The 20125-nt window shown below is 32.9% G+C and overlaps 1 protein-coding gene across 1 annotated transcript in view; it reads left to right on the top strand.

Moving 5' to 3' along the window:
* LOC145277644 (neuropilin and tolloid-like protein 2) overlaps window positions 1-20125 on the top strand; it is a 752093-nt gene that overhangs the window by 689503 nt on the left and 42465 nt on the right. Inside the window, exon 4 of the mRNA XM_080129228.1 lies at window positions 7819-8070. Within this exon, the coding sequence (XP_079985354.1) occupies window positions 7819-8070 (252 nt within the window). The remainder of the gene's footprint in view (window positions 1-7818; window positions 8071-20125) is intronic.

The following is a 20125-nucleotide window of genomic DNA, read 5'->3' as shown; positions in this document are numbered from 1 at the left end:
AGCCCTTACATCAAAGTGGTACTGTGCCTTGTCTGGGGGTAAAAACGCAATAATAAAAAAAGAAAACTTATAGAATAAGACATAATGAATGAGCAATGCGGCATAATTCCATGTTGAGATTTAGCGTTTTATTTATTTACAATAACATTCAGTGTTTGTTCACTGCATTCAAGGTGCTTCATATAACAAACAAATACACACACAAATATATATTATCATTATTATTGTTACTATTATTGTGATACTAAGCATGTGTTAATCAACATTTGTTTCTACACGGTCTTTTCCTTATATATTTAATAACAGAAAAGAGAAAGGAGATAATAATATAAATAATAATAATAATAATAATAATAATAATAATAATAATAATAATAATATAAATAATAATAATAATAATAATAATAAAAATAATAATAATAATAATAATAATAATATAAATAATAATAATAATAATAATAATAATATAAATAATAATAATAATAATAATAATAATAATAATATAAATAATAATAATAATAATAATATAAATAATAATAATAATATAAATAACAATAATAATAATAATAATATAAATAACAATAATAATAATAATATAAATAATAATAATAATAATAATATAAATAATAATAATAATAATAATATAAATAATAATAATAATAATAATATAAATAATAATAATAATAATAATAATATAAATAATAATAATAATAATAATAATAATATAAATAATAATAATAATAATATAAATAATAATAATAATAATAATAATAATAATTCTGATTTGCTTTATTAACGCCTCTCTGGAAAGGGTTTCTATTCATTTCCAGAGTATTTCCCTGAATTCCGGCTCCAAACCAGGAGTTTCAAAGATCAAGGGGTTTTCTAAGGATGTTGGTGGTACCTACAATCGCAGAGGTCTGAAGGCCACCTAAAACATCGGGGATTTGTAGTTTTTTCAATTGTCCTTCCAGACGACTTGATACTACTTCTAGTGTACCAACTACGACTGGGATTATTTGTGTTTTTACCCCGTGTATTCGCCTTATCTCCGAAGCCAGTGGAGCATAATTGCTCCATATCTCGTTCTCCTTCTCTCTCACATTTCTGCCCCAGCGTATTGAAAAGTCTACAATTTGCCAGTTTTTTGTAGACTTTGTCAATGACGACCAAATCCGGACAATTATGTTCCAATTGCTTGGTCGCTATGAGACTTTTGTCCCACCATAGCTCTACCTTGCCGTTCTCACTTGTTCTCACTTGTTCTCACTTCATCAAGCACCTCCTCAAACCATTTTCCAGCACACTTCACCCCAACCTTCTTACAGACCTCCCAATATATCCGGAGTCTCATGCGGTCGTGTCTTTTACGGTACTCTCTCTGGGCCAGTCCACTACACCCTGCTGCAAGGTGCGCAATTGACTCTGAGGTCTTACCACAAATCCGGCATTCTGCAGCAACTTCCTCTCCTAGAATCACTTTTTTGAACAATCGTTCCTAATGCCTGCTCCCGTACTGCACAAACAAAAGCTTCAGTACACTTAGCTAAATACTCAACTTTAAGCCATTGCCATGATCTTTCATCAGCAACTTCTGCTATATCCTGGAAGAACCTTCTATGCATTTTCTTCCTAGCCATTTCCTCTGTCCTTTCTGTATCCATACGTTTCACATTATCAGTCTTGGTCTCACATACCTTCACTTCATTGGCCACAACCTTAAGCATCCACTCCTCACTTCTTCTTTTTCTTCTTTTTCTTCTTCTTCTTCTTCTTCTTCTTCTTATTACTACTACTACTACTACTACTACTACTACTATTATTATTATTATTATTATTATTATTATAATAATAATAATAATAATAATAATTCTAATTCTAATTCTAATTCTAAATAACATTAATAAGGAATTTATAAAAATAAAGAGACTGCTTGATTTAGTTCTTAAAGAAATCCGCTAGACGAATCTATTCTCTGGAAAATTGAGAAAACAAATAGAAATTCTACACCCTCGGCCTTCTATCTAATTTTTTAGGAAAACCCTTGCTATTTTTCTACTCTTTTATATAATTATTTATAATGTTTTTCTTTTATTTCATTTTTTAAAAACTTTTTCTTTTCAAACAGTTTCTTTCTTCTTATCTATTGTTTTTCATTACATTATTTTACGTAACCGACATTTTTTTACATTATTTAACGTAACCGACATATTTTTACATTATTTAACGTAACCGGCATTTTTTTACATTATGTAACTTAATCGACACTTTCTTTTACATTGTTTAACTTTACCGATTTTTTTCTTTACCTTATTTAACGTAACCGACATTTTTATTATTTAACGTAACCGACATTTTTACCATTATTTAACGTAACTGACATATTTATCATTATTTAACGTAACCAACATTTTTTTTCATTATTTAACGTAACCGACCTTTTTTACATTATTTAATGAAACCGATATATTTTTACATTATTAAACTTAACCGATATATTTTTTACATTATTAAACTTAACCGATATATTTTTTACATTATCAAACTTAACTGATATTTTTTACATTATTAAACTTAACTGATATTTTTTTTACATTATTAAACTTAACTGATATTTTTTTATATTATTAAACTTAACTTAAATTTATTACATTATTAAACTTAACCGATATATTTTTACATTATTAAACTTAACTGATATTTTTTACATTATTAAACTTAACTGATATTTTTTACATTATTAAACTTAACCGATATATTTTTTACATTATTAAACTTAACTAATATTTTTTACATTATTAAACTTAACTGATATATTTTTACATTATTAAACTTCACCGATATATTTTTTACATTATTAAACTTAACCGATATATTTTTTACATTATTAAACTTAACTGATATTTTTTACATTATTAAACTTAACTGATTTTTTTTACATTATTAAACTTAACTGATTTTTTTTACATCATTAAACTTAACTGATATTTTTTATATTATTAAACTTAACTGATATTTTTTACATTATTAAACTTAACTGATATATTTTTACATTATTAAACTTCACCGATATATTTTTTACATTATTAAACTTAACTTAAATTTTTTTACATTATTAAACTTCACTGATATTTTTTTTTACATTATTAAACTTTACTGGTATCTTTTACATTATTAAACTTAACTTAAAATTTTTACATTATTAAACTTAACTGGTATTTTTTACATTATTAAACTTAACTTTAATTTTTTACATTATTAAACTTAACTTGTATTTTTTACATTATTAAACTTAACTGATATTTTTTACTGATTATTTTTTACATTATTTGATTTAACCGACTAAAACGTTATTTTAGATGAACTCTTACTAAATTTTTTGGCTCACTATTGATTCGCAATTTTCTCTATTTGAAATACTTGAAGCAGCATATTATCTAATTATATAAAATAATAATAGTTTCCTTCATAATTAAATCGTGAACACAAACAAAGTATGGTTCCTTGATTGTATACAAATAAACATCATTTTGATATTTCGATGAAGATGTATTTATCTTTTAAATACGACCGTAATAACAGCAAAAGGCGGCAAAAATCAAATTGTTTTTTCAGTTAAAATTTTGAGATAGACCGCAATTTGATGGAAATCGAATTAGTTCCTTCGTTTGAAGTAACTGAGATCGAATTAGATATATTCGTTTGAAGTAACTGAGAAGTATGATAATATGCTTAAGATATAGGCTTTCGGCGTATCTTTAGATATCTCTCTTAGGATACTGTACCCGTCCGTATTTATGACTTACACTAGCCAATCATATTCTTGTGTGGAGGAACCCGGAAGTATTCATATTTATTACATCACCACCTCCCCTGAGCTTAAGTTTTCCAATATGCAAATTACTTATCCTTGCTACAAATATCACATATACATAGGTAGTAGATAAAATATATCTTTGCGTCTATTGTGTAAAGTTGAAGTTACCTGATAACATGTTTTAACTTTACCGATAGTACGACAAATAGACATAGCAGTCACGTTTATTCATTTAGAATAATAAAAATGAAAACACTGGCGAAGCATAATTGTTTCCCTCCTCGTTTCTTGACGTAGGATGCACGTTTATATGTCAACTATTAGAATAGATATGTGTTATGGGACGGTTAACTATTTAGTGATGGACTCTTCCAAATACTATATTAATCGAGAGCTAAGTACTCCTGTGACTTTAACAATATCCGAGTAACCAGTAAGCCTAGTTTGCGTCACCATTTTTCTTTGTATCTTGTCCGTTTTTCAATATATATTTAAAGCTTATACCTTGTTGCGAGTTGTCTTTCGTGGCCCTAATCTGGGTCCACATCAGTCTGCACACACACGTGATAACTTCTATACTTTCATTTGCGCGGCAATGTTTCCATCGGCATCAAGAGAGTTGTTATTTCACATTATAGCCAACTTATCCTCTGGCGTTCTTCAGGTGATTAACCGCGAACGAAATAGGAATGCTAAATCACGTAACCGTATCCCCTGTAATTACTGCCTTCTATAGTTGTAGTTGTCTTACCACGTTTTGGTCAACTAAACCTCTGGCTTGCTTTGGGTAGGATTGAAACCGCAATCTTCAAATTACTCATCACAAATGATTCCAATAAACAAAAATATAAAAATATATAATAAATAATAATATATAATAGCATCAAGGGAGTTCTGATCCAATTTTGGCTAAAACTGCAACCCCCCCCCCAAACAAGTTAACCCTTTAAAATAATGTCTATATACTTATGTTACTACTTCTGATTCCTTTTAATGATTAAATCCGTTTATCGTGTTGGTTCTTCTGTTTGTAACGTTAATCTCAGAACGTGATCTGTTTCGTGGCGTTGATGTACGTGCTTTTCATGTTAGATTCAAGACACGTCCCCACGAACGGGATTTGATTTTCGGGCGTGTATACATTCCGCGATTTGGCATAAAATCTAAATAAGCCACAAATGTTTTATTTTTTCGTTTTTCTCCCACCACAATGAAACAAGCCTAGTTAAATAAGTGGGACATTATCGAAACGAACGTATAAGGTCTTGCATTTAAATGCTTGATTGGAGTCTAAAAATGTGTCAAAGAAGATATTTTCTAATTTATACGAGCTTAAGCAAATAGTTGAAATCTTATTAATATTAGTAGAGTGGGCCCTACACCATTAGTGTCACAAGAGGCGTTATAATAGACGACACGCACTTAGGTAATCGACAATGTCGAGTTCAAATCCAGTTGGAGATTTCGTATTCATTTACCGTCAGATAATATTTTGAAATGCATAAATCGAAGCCTCCTTTCACCGATATGGGTTAATAAACATCGTGTGTTTAATGAGTTGTTTAGATTCTAAACTGAATATTTTTACAACAAATATTTTGTTACAACACTAAAGAAATCCGCAAGGGTCGATTCGCCGTAAAATCATGAAATCTGCGAAGCCAATCTTTGCACTGTTTCTAACACTATCGTGTTTCAGCATTAAATTGTCCATTAAATTGCCCATTAAATTGTCCATCAAAATGTCCATTAAATTGTCCATTAAATTGTCCGCATACTGTCAAGTTGACATAAAAATCAATTCAATCGTTTTCACCAGGTATTGTTTCAGCATTAAATAACCGAAAAAGAGTTGATATGCCGTAAAAATAACATGACAAGCCAACTAATGAATCCTTTTTATAATGTATTTCGACCTTAACTGCACCTGAAAGGTCGATATGCTGTAAAACATGACATATGAAACCTTATTAAATCAAAGAGTATATGGATTTTTCCGACAAATTTCATAAGCGGACGTCAAGTGAAACGTACTCTTATTAGCGACCACTACATCGTGATGAGATCAACTTATATTGTTGTTTTTCGTTGATTGTAGAGAGTGTGGGAAAATAAAGAAATAATCATATCCAGCAAAAGGAAAGAAATAACAAGCTGCTGTTAGTTGATGTGCGAAATACACTGATGTCATGTTCTTTGTTTTGTTTTTTTTTCTGTGATTTTACTTTGCAGTTCGTTCGTTACTTACTGTTCTTCGGCCGACTCTGGATGTTCTCTTCTGATCTGCTAATCATGCGAAAATAAGCAATTCGTTCCGCAACTCACAATGGTGAAATCAGTCTATATTTTGAGAAATATAGTCTGACAGAAGGTCATTCGATATTTTACATAGTTCATATTATTAATTTTAAATGTTTTCAGTTTTCCATTATGTATATTATTTTTCTTCCTGGCTGTAATATACTTCTCAGATTTCATGTAGAAAACTTTCTTCAAATACAATTGCATGGAAAATTAAGAAACCTACGTAAAAAGCAAACAGTTGATTGGTTAGATTAACCACGTGAAGTGGGGAAAATTTGAGGTGTTTAATTAAATTCAGTTGTTGTCAGAATTTCAGCTGAGCTATTTGAAACAGCGCAGATGCGCGGATGCAAATGCATGAGAAGTGATGTCACCAGTGGGAGGGGGGAAGGGTTATAAAAAAGAAAGACAGACATAAGATCTCAATAGAGATGAGATGAGGTTCGAGATCTCGGGTGAGACGCGGAGATCGTTCTAGATCATGTGGGCGACGTCATGGCTGTAACAAACAAATGTCGTTGAACATTCTCATAACGGTAATCTTCGTCTTCTTCAGATGTATCTTGTTGAACCCGGGAATATTTCCGCCGAAATCATGAATCTGCACATATCGGATAAAGTAGTAAGTAAAGTAAGTAAAGTATTTTTTATCGTGACGCCATCACTAGATCGGATGCCTACCACGGCTTAAGAGAGTCCCATCTACCCTCGAGAGAAGGATAGACCGCTCCAGTTTCCCAATCTGGTATTTTAGCTCGCGGTATAGATAGAGCGTATTAAGTAAGTAAAGTAGTAAGTAAAATTAAGTTCTGAAGGTTGAAATTAAGTTCTGAAGGTTGAAATTAAGTTCTGAAGGTCTCAGTGCGAGCGATCATGGCTGACAGGACTAGAGTATGCTACTCTGTAGATAAAGCAGGTTTTCTGGAAATTTGCTTGGAATTTCCTAGTTCGATAGAAAGATTCCCGAGTTCGATAAAATACACTTGAAAAAGGTCGGAACTTACATAGGCCAAAACGTTGTGAGAATAACACTCAAAATAAGATCGGTAATTCGAACAATAATAAAAAAGTTTAGTTCTAAGTACACAAACGAAAAAATGAATTTTTACAGAGATTTTAGGTTTACACGTTTTGATGTGAATGTTTTGTAGAGGGGGGCACTGGTTATATTTAAGTCGATTACTTAAAATTAAAATAAAGATACAGTTAAGAAATACTAACAACAAAATCTTTTTTTATGAAAATCAGCTGCACGGAAGAGAAGAGACATCCATTACTAGATTTCGAAGTCGATTTTGTACTTCGCTAAAGAAAGAGAAGTTGTCCTGAGAGATATATTGCAGCAATAATATGATGTCGAATATATCGAACAATTTTTTCACTAAATAATCGCATAATATATTGGGTTGGTGCAAAAATAATGTCGTTCTTTGACGTTCAACTCAACGTAAAAAAAACAAACATTATTTTTGCACCAACCTAATATATTAATTTATAATTTTAATTTTATTTTATCTTCATACCTATTATTAATAATCATGAAGTAATATATATAAAATACATTAAAATTAATAAATACTTCAGCTTTACAGGTGGATATATTTGCCAGTTGTAATAAAAATTAATAAAAAGCTCTAATTTAATAATTGGTTGTCTTTCCTTATTTGTTTCTATATCTATTTTATTTTATTTTTCAGCCCCTGAAGGTTATACTATTGACCTTGACATTCGAGATTTTGTGATGGAACAGTCGTCAAATTGTCAATATGATTATCTCGAGATTCGAAACGGACCATTCGGTTATTCACCGTTTTTGGCGCGACTTTGCGGCAAGATTCTCCCGCCGATTTACAATTCAGCCACTCCATACCTTTGGTTACGTTTTAAGACGGACGGGATGTTGCAAAAAGAAGGCTTCAGTGCAGTTTATTCCTACGTGAAAGATGAAGGTATGTTGCTCCCATTCACTAACTTGTTACATCGCTATGTTTAATATAAAAAAAAAAACATATACTTATATCACTATAAAAGTCCAGAAGCCAACTAATAGAACAGTATTGTTTAGGGAAAATTCACCTTTGCTCGTCAACATATATAATGCAATATATTTTGTAATATATACTAGCAGGCAGACACGATGTTGCCCGGGATTGAATGAGGATAAATGAATATTCGACACTTCTGATGCTTTTATTGTCATTAAAACCTTTTTCTCACATAAGAAATGTTGCGTGTCTGTCTCTGCGTTATCGTTATTTTCATGGCAGGTGCTCATCTGAGCTCCAATCTATGGTCTCCCCTCACCAAACTTTCACGAGAAACTCTTGTCTAGCTGAACCACTATCAATAATTTCCCCCACTCTTTATCTGTGCCTAAAGCTAAACGTAGATTCCATGAACAAAGTTTCTTTCTTAGAACTGCACGCCTGTAGAACTGTCTGTCGTTTGCCTGCTTTCCAGCTGACTACAATATGGTTGTCTTCAAGTCCAACGCAAACAAGTTCTTGATGAGCCGTTCCACTTAAGTTGACAAATTTACCGAATTTCCATTACTAACGATTACTATATTGTATAATTGACTACTGTACACTCTTTACCCCTTATCCTCGAGTGACCACTGGACTTTGATAAGTGGCGATGCCTCAGGAAAAAAAGAATTGATGAAATTGCCTATTTGTCAATCAAATCGATTGATTGCCTGCTCTAGTCAAGAAACAACCGCGGTGCACCCGATAGAAGCTCACATGTGCTAGTGACTTAGTCCACAATATATTTTAGTGTACATTACACTGTAGAGAATCGACTGTTGATTTTATTAAATTATTTTTATAATGACCTAGGAAATGTCAAATGTCATGGGTCAATTTTGCTCTAAACAGAAACATTCATTTCGAACACGCGTCTGTCTCATCAGAACATCTATTGTTGCTTTTATATGCTCTTCTGCTTGTGTGGCGATAAACATTCCCCAATGGACGTGATATTAGGCTGTATAAAGTATCACCTTGAGTCAAAATTACATTGTTCCCTCTTTAATGAGATTTGTTCGATTATCGATTTTCGATAATTATCGGAACTATTCCGATACGAAACCTATCTAAGAACTTCCTAGACACATAAAGTACATTTGTGTAAAATTTCATAAAAATCGATCCAGCCGTTTTGGAATCCATATGGAACGAACTCTCTGTACGCAAAAACATAGAAAGTGTTTTTCATATACATAAGCAGATATTATAATAACATATTTGAAAGTTATATTTTTTACAAAGTAAGTCATCAAATGATGAAGGCACGGAGGTCATTATAGGATTTAGTTGTCATGTAGATTGAGAGACAACAAGAACAGTCTGGGAAGGACTTGGGTAATGCTAGTTTATTCAAGAGAGTGCTCAACAACAACCTATTCAAATTAGATTTGAAGACTGCCACGTTATAGTCAGACGAGAATCAGACATAAGGTATTACGTTCCACAGATGGACAGTTCTAGGAAAGAAACCCTGCTCATGGAATATTCCTTTAGTTTTAGGTTCAGATAGAGAGTCCAGCGCTCAGCGTTTAGCGCGACCGCAGCCGAGATTGAACTCACTACACGAGTTTGTAGTGTAATTCAAATCTTATCGGTAGCTGAATACTTGATGCTTCGCCAGGGCTATCAAGGGTATTTTTTATCGTGACGCCATTACTAGATAGGGTGCCTGCCATGACATGACAAGAGAGTCCCATCTACTCTCGAGAGAAGGATAGACCGCGCCAGTTTCTCAACCTGGTATTTTACCTCGCGGTATAGAGAGTAGTAATGCATATTTAAAGAAGCTAACTCGGTAACACATGTTAAGTGATTATTGTTATAATTTTAACCACTATTTCGCAATATTGACCAATTTTTAAGTATTTTCTTCATGTGTGATATAACCTCGTTAAAGTATCCTGCCTTGACAGAGTTAAAAATAGACTTCATAGCTTAGTGGATATGCCCTTTTCTCTTCCCTGCAACCTCTTTCCTACAGAAGAGACGTTGCGAGTCTTCCTCTGAATGGTTATTTTCATGGCAAGTGCTCAGCTGAGCTTCAATTTACCCCCCCTCGGCTAACTTACACGAAAAACACTCGTCTAGCTAGAACCACTATCAATAATTTCCCACACTCTTTATCTGTGCCTAAACCTAAATGCAGATTCCATGAACAAAGCTTCTTTCTTAGAACTGCACGCCTGTGGAACTCTCTTCCGACTGCCTGCTCTCCAGCTGACTACAATCTGATTGTCTTCAAGACCCACGTAAACAAGTTCTTCATAAACCGTCCCCCTAAATAATCCAATTTACAAAATTCTCACTACTTATGTTTACTACCCTATAATCACATTGACTAATGTATACTCATTAACCCTTATCATCGAGTGACCTCCGGGCCTTGATAAATAATGATTCTTGTGTAGAAAAAAAAAGATAAAATATCTAAACAAAAAAGATATGGTCTCATTTTCTAGTGCTGCACTAACTCAACCGTTGCCTAACCTTTATGGAACGATTCGGCATTAACCTTAAAATACGTCCCATTTTCCGATATGAACTTTTTACTGGAACTGAATTTCTTTCCTTCGAGCATCATTTTGAGATCTGCGAATACCCAGTAGTCGCTTGAGATCATAATTTAAAAAATACGGTGTATGGGAAAGCAAACCGTTGTTCAATCATACACTTTCCCCATTTTTCGACGACCTGTGACAGCGTGCTTTTTTTGCTTTTTTTTTTTTATTTGTGATCGTTTTTTTTTTCTTTTGACAAATTCTTTCATCAAATACATCAGTATTTTCATACATTTTTAAAAACATATTTCACCCCAATTCAAAGCACAGTACAACTTTGATGTAGAGGACTACTATCAGGTACATAAATTACATGGATGATATTATGGAGTTGAGCAGCAAGATGTTTGTTTACATTACACTTGGACTTCTGCATGTCAGAACAGTTGCTGTTGACGGTTCTTTCTTTTTCAAGGTTATTAACGAACGTTCATCATTATTTGTGATTGGACGACCGCATTTCATTTCAGTATAACACTTCTTAAATGTTTTGCGTCAACGGATTTCGAATAAAACATATCAAGTCATTGCTTTACTTAGTATTTTTCCCTAACAAAAAGGTAATGTTTTATTTGCATACGAAATTGTTTTGAAAATTTGCAATCGTAATGTGTAAACTCATAATCAAATTGGACTGAAAGTTTGACATTTTCCATGTGAAGGTTTATACTTTATAAAAGTCATGAATTATACATATTTTTGATTAATAGAGACATTTATGTGTGAGGGCTGGACCGTATTGAGGGTTGTAACATACATTTGTTATATTTACAAACTTCCGTGAATCTTAGTTGCTTCGTAGTATCAGTGCACAGTAAATTACGTCATAAAAGGATGATGCCATCGTTATAACTGATGGCGACCTTCTGTCTAATAAGACGATGACATTCTGCGTCACCCGTGCACTGCATATTCGTTAAAAAAGAAGGGAAAGAGGTGATGACGTCGTAAATGTGGAATAGTGATATTTGGCTCGTTTGCTTGACTTTATTCGTGTATATGGATGGCGTCAGAGAAAGATAGTGTCATGGAAGGAGGGGAAAGAGGGACGGAGAAAGCGTGGTGAAAAAGAGAGAGAGAGAGAGAGAGAAAGAAAGAGAGAGGTAAAAAAGGAGGAAAGCGTAATAAAGGTTATGACAGAGAGAAGGAGTTGGAAATAGACAGGGGAGCATATTACCAAACGAATGTTTTTTATTAAGAAATACACATATAATATCTTGTAAATTGATGAGCGTCATAAACGTTGAATTATGGCTGTTGACAACTTTTAATTGTTTGAAATTTATAACATAAATATATTTCGGAGCTATACTCCGTCCTCACTATGTTGTTTTCTTTCCTTTTTTTCTTTCTTGTTTCTTGCCATGTTGTAAAGTTGGAGAAAGAAAAGTCTGGCTGTAAAGAGCGGTGCGTTATATTTCAACTGTTGTTTTTTGAAATGTAGGAACTGTGCGTAGGCAACGCGAGAATACCGTCAATGGCGTGAGTTTCATATAGACACGTTTCTATATGGAACTCACACCCTTGACGATGTATATATATGTATGTATATATATGTATATATATATATCATATATATATATATATATATATATATATATATATATATATATATATATATATATATACTAGACAACCTATGGCCTTTATTTAATTTCTATGTCCAACGGTTTATGGTTAAAAAAATAGAAAAGAGACAAAAAAATAGTGTAAAGAGATTAGCCGATGGATTGTGACTTTCAACGTTTCCATAAGTTTGCTCTATAATATATCGAATTTTAATCAATCTTAAAAGAGATCATAACCGATATTTTGATCAAGTAGAGTGTCAATAAGTCAAAAATCATATCAATAAACCAACAAATCACGTTTCTAAATTTCTGAGATGAGGATTGGTTATTTATATTATTTTGATTCTTCGGATTATAATTCTCATCTGGATTCTCAGTTTCATAACATTTCGATCGATGTAACCTCTGACCTTCTTCAAGTGTATTTTGTCCAAGGACTCAAGGTGCAGTGGTTAGAATGTTTGAAAAAATCAATTGTAAAAGTGATATGCTCTTGAGGGTTGGCGATTTAATTTTCAGTGTGGGCGATCAAAAATACAATTGCGAATTAGTTAGGACCTTTATCCAGTCATGACTAGGGCTAGGACAACAGCATATTCTTTTCATTGTTTTTACTCTCGAGTATATATCCGACACAGTCAGACACATTTAATCAACAGAGAACTACATCAGTTTAGATAAAAACATATAATATATCAATGGACATATATCTGAGAATCAAAACAAGGAAAAGAATATGCTGTTGTAATATCCCTACTCATGACTGACAGAACGAGAGCATGGTAACCCCATGAAATAAAAAAAAGTATTCTGTTCGCAATTCCGTCCAAATTATCCGGTTTGTACACAAACATTGCCGAGTTGATAAGATAACTTGAAGAAGGTCGAAGGTTACATCGACCGAAAAGTTGTAACAAATGATACTCAAGATGAAAGCAGTAGTCCGAAAAATCCAACTAGCACAAGCTAAAACATCGATCGATAACATTGGATGTAGAAATATTGTCGAAATGAGAAGGCAAACTACGAGTACATAATTAACATGCCTCTCGAGGTAATTAACCATAAGACAATTTATTGCACAAACATTTGCACAGAGATGCGAGTTGGAACGAATTAAAAACGGAACCGGATATGATATATTAATATTAACCATCTGTTAATGCGTTACTATGTTACTACTATAACCATATCTGCTAATTAAAAACGTCAGATTTGATTTACGTTTTAATATGAAAAAAAAAAACCGTACTTAATAGAATCATTTTCTTAAATTCCCAGGATATTAACACTTCACAAGGGAATAGATGTCGGTTTGATGGGACCGGTTCATAAGATTTACTTGATGTATTAAAGATATCAGACAAGTCCTTTTTGATAATTTTTCGAAATAAGGCCGAATATTTACTTGTCATGAGATTGGTGTCGCATATACAGTTGATTAGGCGCGCATTTCCTGTAAAGTTTGAAGATAGTATCTGTGCAGTCTGAAAGCTATATCTTAAATTATGTGCATATTCTGTTATAATTAAATATCTTTCCTTTTAGTGAGTCGCTAAGGAATTGAAATGTGATGTGATGGACTTTCACGAAGGTTCACATGTGTCAAAAAAGTTATATTATGCCTATGGAATATGTAATGTATAGTTATCACATTCTAACGTGCGAGGACTTTATTGATGTCTTTTCAACATATTCTTACACACACACATCCACACACGCACGCACGCACACACACACACACACACACACACACACACACACACACACACACACACACACACACACATATATATATTTATTTGGAGGTGTGTGTTGAACAAAAAAAGTGATTGTAGGCAGGTAGGCTCGAACTCGTACAACGAAGGAGAAAAAGATCGTCAAAAATAAAACGTGATGTTGCCGTTGCGTTCATCTCCAAACCGGAATCGGCGAAGGTTTAAATCAAGGCTACTCAATCGGAAAGAGGGGATAACTTTCTAAAATATCGGTGAAAAAAAAGCGACCCCTCCTTGTAGCAAAGTGCATAGTTGAGGGTGAAGGAATTAAAGAATTTTTCGATATTTGTCATCCGAAGGGTCGGATTTCACAACGATACCAGTCTCGTCAAAATCCGCCGCCTCTGTCGAAAGATTTAGGCATACATACATACATACATACATACATACATACATACATACATACATGATGATGGCAGCAACTCTTTCTCAAGTATTGCCATTACTTAATATATCTCTTGCTCAAATGACGCAAACATGAGCGGAACTAGGAGCACGTGTCAGACGGTCACTTCTATGAACTTTCTATAGTCCTGGGCATTCACCGATGACCGAGTCCAAACTGTGGTGCCCCGAACACATACCATGCCAGACCCTGGAAGTTCCAGAGCTTTTATTGCCATTGGCGCCCATATTTGCATCAGTCCTCATTGAATGCCCGTTTGCCATTTTAGGCTAAAACCAACCTTTTTGTTATCGAAATACACATTGATTGCAAAATGTGTATTCTATTGCATATCAAGTAATGCCGGTGTTTGAAGCTTTTTATAGTGAGGAAAGACTTTGCACTGAGAAAATTCCACTCTCTGAACAACTGCCACATTGAACCAAAAAGAAGAGCAAGTCAACATCATTGGAAGCAGCAATCGCCGCAGGATTTATATCAGGGTTTTCCTTTTTCTAGAGAGGTTGCCTTCACTACGGCTTATGAGAGCCCTATCCACCCACCATGCCATTTGATCCATGACTGGGGCTTAGGTTGCTGGGCACCAGAGCATACTCCACACGCTGGTGGGTCATGTATACCGCAGCTGACAGGGCCTAAGCTCCTCTGGAGGTTTTCTCTCAGGATTACCTCACCCTTAGACTTTGGTTAAAAGAACCTTGGCCCACAAGGCAGTGGAGGGCTAGTTATACGGCGCAGGACACATACATACATACATACATACATGATGATTGCAACGTCTTGTCAGACGAGTGCCACTCCCTCAGACACTTAAAGTCAATGATCCCCCCCCAAAATGACTTCTTTTTTTTCAGTCCTACCGGTGAATTCACGCGCTCAAGCAGACATGACACTGAAGATGGTCATTGATTATTACATGCATCCAGCATTTCAAGCCTCCACGCGTCACAACTTTTCCATCGCCACATTTATAGACAAATGCCTGAGGGTGTATCTATACACAGATGATATTACAGAGTCTTAGCTTTGTACGACAGCTAAGTCTCTCTCTCTCTCGGTTCAAAATGTTGAGATCCAGCAACAAGCAAGATCAAGATAGCCAGCAACAAGTCAAACTGCAGACCAGCTTAATGCGGGTACTGGTCGCCCGCTTATGTTTTTCTTAAATCAGAGATTTGCTTCTCCTAGAAAGGTTTCCTTCACCACGGCTTACAGGAGTCCTCTCAACCCCAACACACACATACATACATACATACATACATATAAACACAAACATACATACACACATACATACATACATACATTTAAATAGACAGGTGAGATTTATATTATAGATAAGAATAATGGAAAATAATCTTATCTTCTTTCACAGCGCTTTCATTGCATCAAAAAAAGAATTTTTCATAAATTTGAACTGGTCTTTTGTTTTCTTAATTTAATTCATGAAGATGAAGTTTCTACATAAAGACGAAACGTTAATGAACAGATAACTTGATTGTTCTTTTTTATTTCTCTCTCTTTATATATATATATATATATATATATATATATATATATATATATATATTGTTCGCGAACCAACACGTTGTATATTCTCTCGCAAAACAAACTAAGAATAGTAAAGAAGTTCAACCTTTTTGTTTTGCACAACGACATTTATTTCCTCATTCTCACGTTACCGTTGTAACGTCCCTCACGTGATCGTCTACTCGAGCATCATTCACGTCTCGCACGTGATGGCGAACATTATCCACGTGTTTAACGTGATCTCTTTTTTAAAGTTTTTTATTTCTCTCTACCATTGACGTCATTCTGCATGTGTTTGCATACGCGAGTTGCGATGTTCTCGCTAGATTTAGCATCTCTGATGAGTCGTATGCGACGAAATATGTGTCAGTGGATAATTATATATATATATATATGACTAAATTTAATATATATATATATATATATATATATATATATATATGACTACATTAATATATATATGACTACATGTAATCACATAAATTAATATACGAAAGTATAGATTCATACGTAAACTTTAAGTATTTACTTCAACAGTGCTCAATACATAGGTAAAGCTAGGTAGTAAGTTATAAAATATATATGGCGATTTAGCTACACAGAATATTTCTCGTTTCATAAACAAGCCATAAGCCGTATGAATCCTAACGGGGATGAAACGCGGAATATTCTGTAACGTAATCGCCAAATATATTTTATAACTTACTATATATATATATATATATATATATATATATATATATATATATATATATATATATATACATATATATATATATATATAATGTGTCATATACATATGAAAAGATTACTAAAATGTTCACATGAAACCATAGAATGACATCACTAAGCTAATTTATTTTTTTATATATGAATCACTTGGTGTATCAGAAGTTTTGTAGGAATCTGTGACACCCCTAACACGAAAAAAATATAAAAATAACTCGTAATTTCTCATTTTAAAGTGGGTTGTTTATTTTCTTTATGGAGTATACTTCCAAAATAACCTATTAAAGTTGTTAAAAAAGTAATAGAAATATTATTTTTTTATTTTTTTAAAAAACAGTAATGAAATTAATTGAATTTTATGAGTTCAGAATTTTTCAATTTTTAAACTTAAAAAAATCTATCAAAATTTTTCTATTGATTCTATTTTTAAGATATTTTCAGGATCAATGTGAAATGTTATGCTCTTTCCAATAAACCGAATATAATATTTTAGACAAAGTTCTTTTTTTAATTCACGCCCCCCCCCATTTTGAAATGTCTATTAAAAAGTAAATAATTAATTTACTCACCAAAGTTTTATATATCACAAATTGAAGATAAAAGACCAATAAATAATATATTAAAATTTAAAATAACAAAAAAGAAGTGATTTTTAGAAATTCATCTGTAAATGAAGTTTAAAACCTTTTTATTTTTAAACCACGTTGTTTTTTTTTTTGTTTTGTTAAATGAAACCTTGCTCCTTTAATTTAAAAAAAATATAGGTTGAATTACATTTTTCGAGTAGTTATAAGCTTGGAAAGACAGGAGGTCGAATTAATTCACGCCCCCCTATTTTGAAATGTCTATTAAAAAGTAAATAATTAATTTACTCACCAAAGTTTTATATATATCACAAATTGAAGATAAAGGATCAATAAATAATATATTCAAATTTAAAACAAAAAAAGAAGTGTTTTTTTAGAAATTTACCTGTAAACGAAGTTTAAAACCCTTTTTTTTAAAACCGCGTTGTTTTTTTGTTTTTTTTTGCTTTAAATGAAACCTTGCTCCTTGCTCCTTAAATTGAAATAGGGGTTGAATTACATATTTCGAGTAGTTTTAAGCTTGGAAAGACAGGGGGTCAATTAATTCACGCCCCCTATTTTGAAATGTCTATTAAAAAGTAAATAATTTACTCACCAAAGTTTTATATATCACAAATTGAAGATAAAAGATCAATAAATAATATATTCAAATTTAAAACAAAAAGTAGTGTTTTTTAAGAAAATTCACTTGTAAAGTTCGAAGTTTTAAACTTTTTTTTAAATCATTTTTTTTGTTTTTTATTTTTTAAATTAAACTTTGGACCTTGCTTCTTTAATTGGAAAAAAATAGGGGTTGCATTACATTTTTCGAGTAGTTATACGCTTGGAAATACAGGGGGTCGAATTATTCAACATTTTTCACGAAGTTTCTGACACACCTAATGAATCACAACTATAATTTCTAGATGACTGAGTTGACTTTTTATTATTGAGTGTGTGTGGGAGGGTTAATTTTCGAGTTTGATTTGCCAATCAGTAGTATGCCTTAGGCGATCCACAACAAGTATGGTTAGCCGGAAAAAGATTTTTAAAAATATTATATCCACCATTTACCAAAAAGATTCATTGCCAAGATACACCTGAACAATATCAAAGGTCAGATCGACTGAGACGTTGTGAAAATAATAGTCAAGATGAAAACAGCAGTCAGAACAATTAAAAAAATACGCATTATGAACCTTATCTAAAAAAAAAAAATCAGAAATCAGATCCGCAAAGTGGTAATAGTATATACTGATTTCATTTTTATACAGTAACTGTTCACATTGGTAGCGGTATCCAATCACCGTTATTTCGTCATCATTAACATTAATCAAACCTACATTACAAGAGTGAAATATAGATTTAGTTCTGACATGAAAAATCTCCGATACATTAAACAATCCATACAGTTAAGCAGGATCATATGAAAGCAAATATCTATAAAAGAAAATAAAGAATAACCGCGAGTTCATCTTATTTAATTTCCCCTTTATGGTTGGTGTAATGTCGGGGGGGGGGGTAATGCCGCACTGCATTTAAAGGGTTCGCGCCTGAGTTTTCATTCGACGTCTGGCGAAAATATCACCTCAAGAGTAGAACGCACTCCCCTCGGCTGGAAATGAGTTTCCCTCCTGTTTCAACTCCCTTCGTCGCGGTGCCATTCATTTTTAAGAGGATTTAAAACTATCTCATCTCTTAGAGAAGAGCCCTGTGTTTACTTCTATGGTAAACCGATCCACTTGCAGACCTTTGAAAGTATATTGAGCGTGGATTCCCCACACTGTGAGAGATAACCCACGTTCCCTAACCCCCCGTGTCTGTACCCAGGAACCATCCACACGCTATCTGAAGTGACAGCGGGTGTGCGTTGGGGAACGGAATGACGTTACAGAATAATAAGGAAACCCATGAAACTGTCATTACTCCCATCCGTACGATTATTTTTGTTGGGGGAGAATCGAGTAAAGTAATATCGACAGTATTGCGAATCAGCTGAGCCGAGTTCAATTCTAGTTAGAATTTTGTAGACCTGTGGAAGTTTCATAACAATATTATTCATTTGTTGAAGATGTAGTTTCTGTACATAAACATATTTTAAAATATTTTACACACACACATATACGCACACACACACACACATATACACACACGCATGCGCATGTGTGTATATGTGTATTATATTTATATACTCGCAAGGTGAACATTTACTAGATTGGTGTGTGGCGTGCAATAACTCGCTTCATGGGCAGGTAGTAGCTCTTCAGTCCTGGTCGACAGTCTACCTAAGAGATGGAAAACTGACGATACAAGCCTGCGTGCAATTGTTTGTTTGTTTTTTTTGATTTCATGATATATTTTGTACCATTTAATGTAATCAGCTATATCAACAAGTGTGAAAATTTTTATATACGTCATTACCACTTTAAGTAACTTATTGTGTGGTTTGCCAATACATTTGCTAACTCTGCTTTCTGAAAACATAATAAGCAAAACCGATGTTTCAATCGAAGATACATTATCAAGCCAATCTTCGTAGAGCCGAATAAGAACTACACCTACTTAACCAGTCACTTTTAAGGCTTGGTTTATGGGAGCAGGACTGGTTTTGTGCCCTGTATGCGGTACAGACATTGAAAGTAGAGTATAACAGGGTGGATTAATTGTACTCATGCGTCGAACACCATGAGAGAATCTATCATATATATATATATATATATATATATATATATATATATATATATATATATATATATACATATTATTATTATTATTATTATTATTATTATTATTATTATTATTATTATTATTACAACCTCAAGTGCATTAATTTATTCAT

The sequence above is a fragment of the Euprymna scolopes genome, chromosome 6 (assembly GCF_053919585.1).
Source record: "Euprymna scolopes isolate OS-2025 chromosome 6, ASM5391958v1, whole genome shotgun sequence".
NCBI lineage: Eukaryota > Metazoa > Mollusca > Cephalopoda > Sepiida > Sepiolidae > Euprymna > Euprymna scolopes.
The sequence above is the reverse complement of the archived record's forward strand: the minus strand, read 5'-3'. Positions and strand labels throughout refer to the sequence as shown.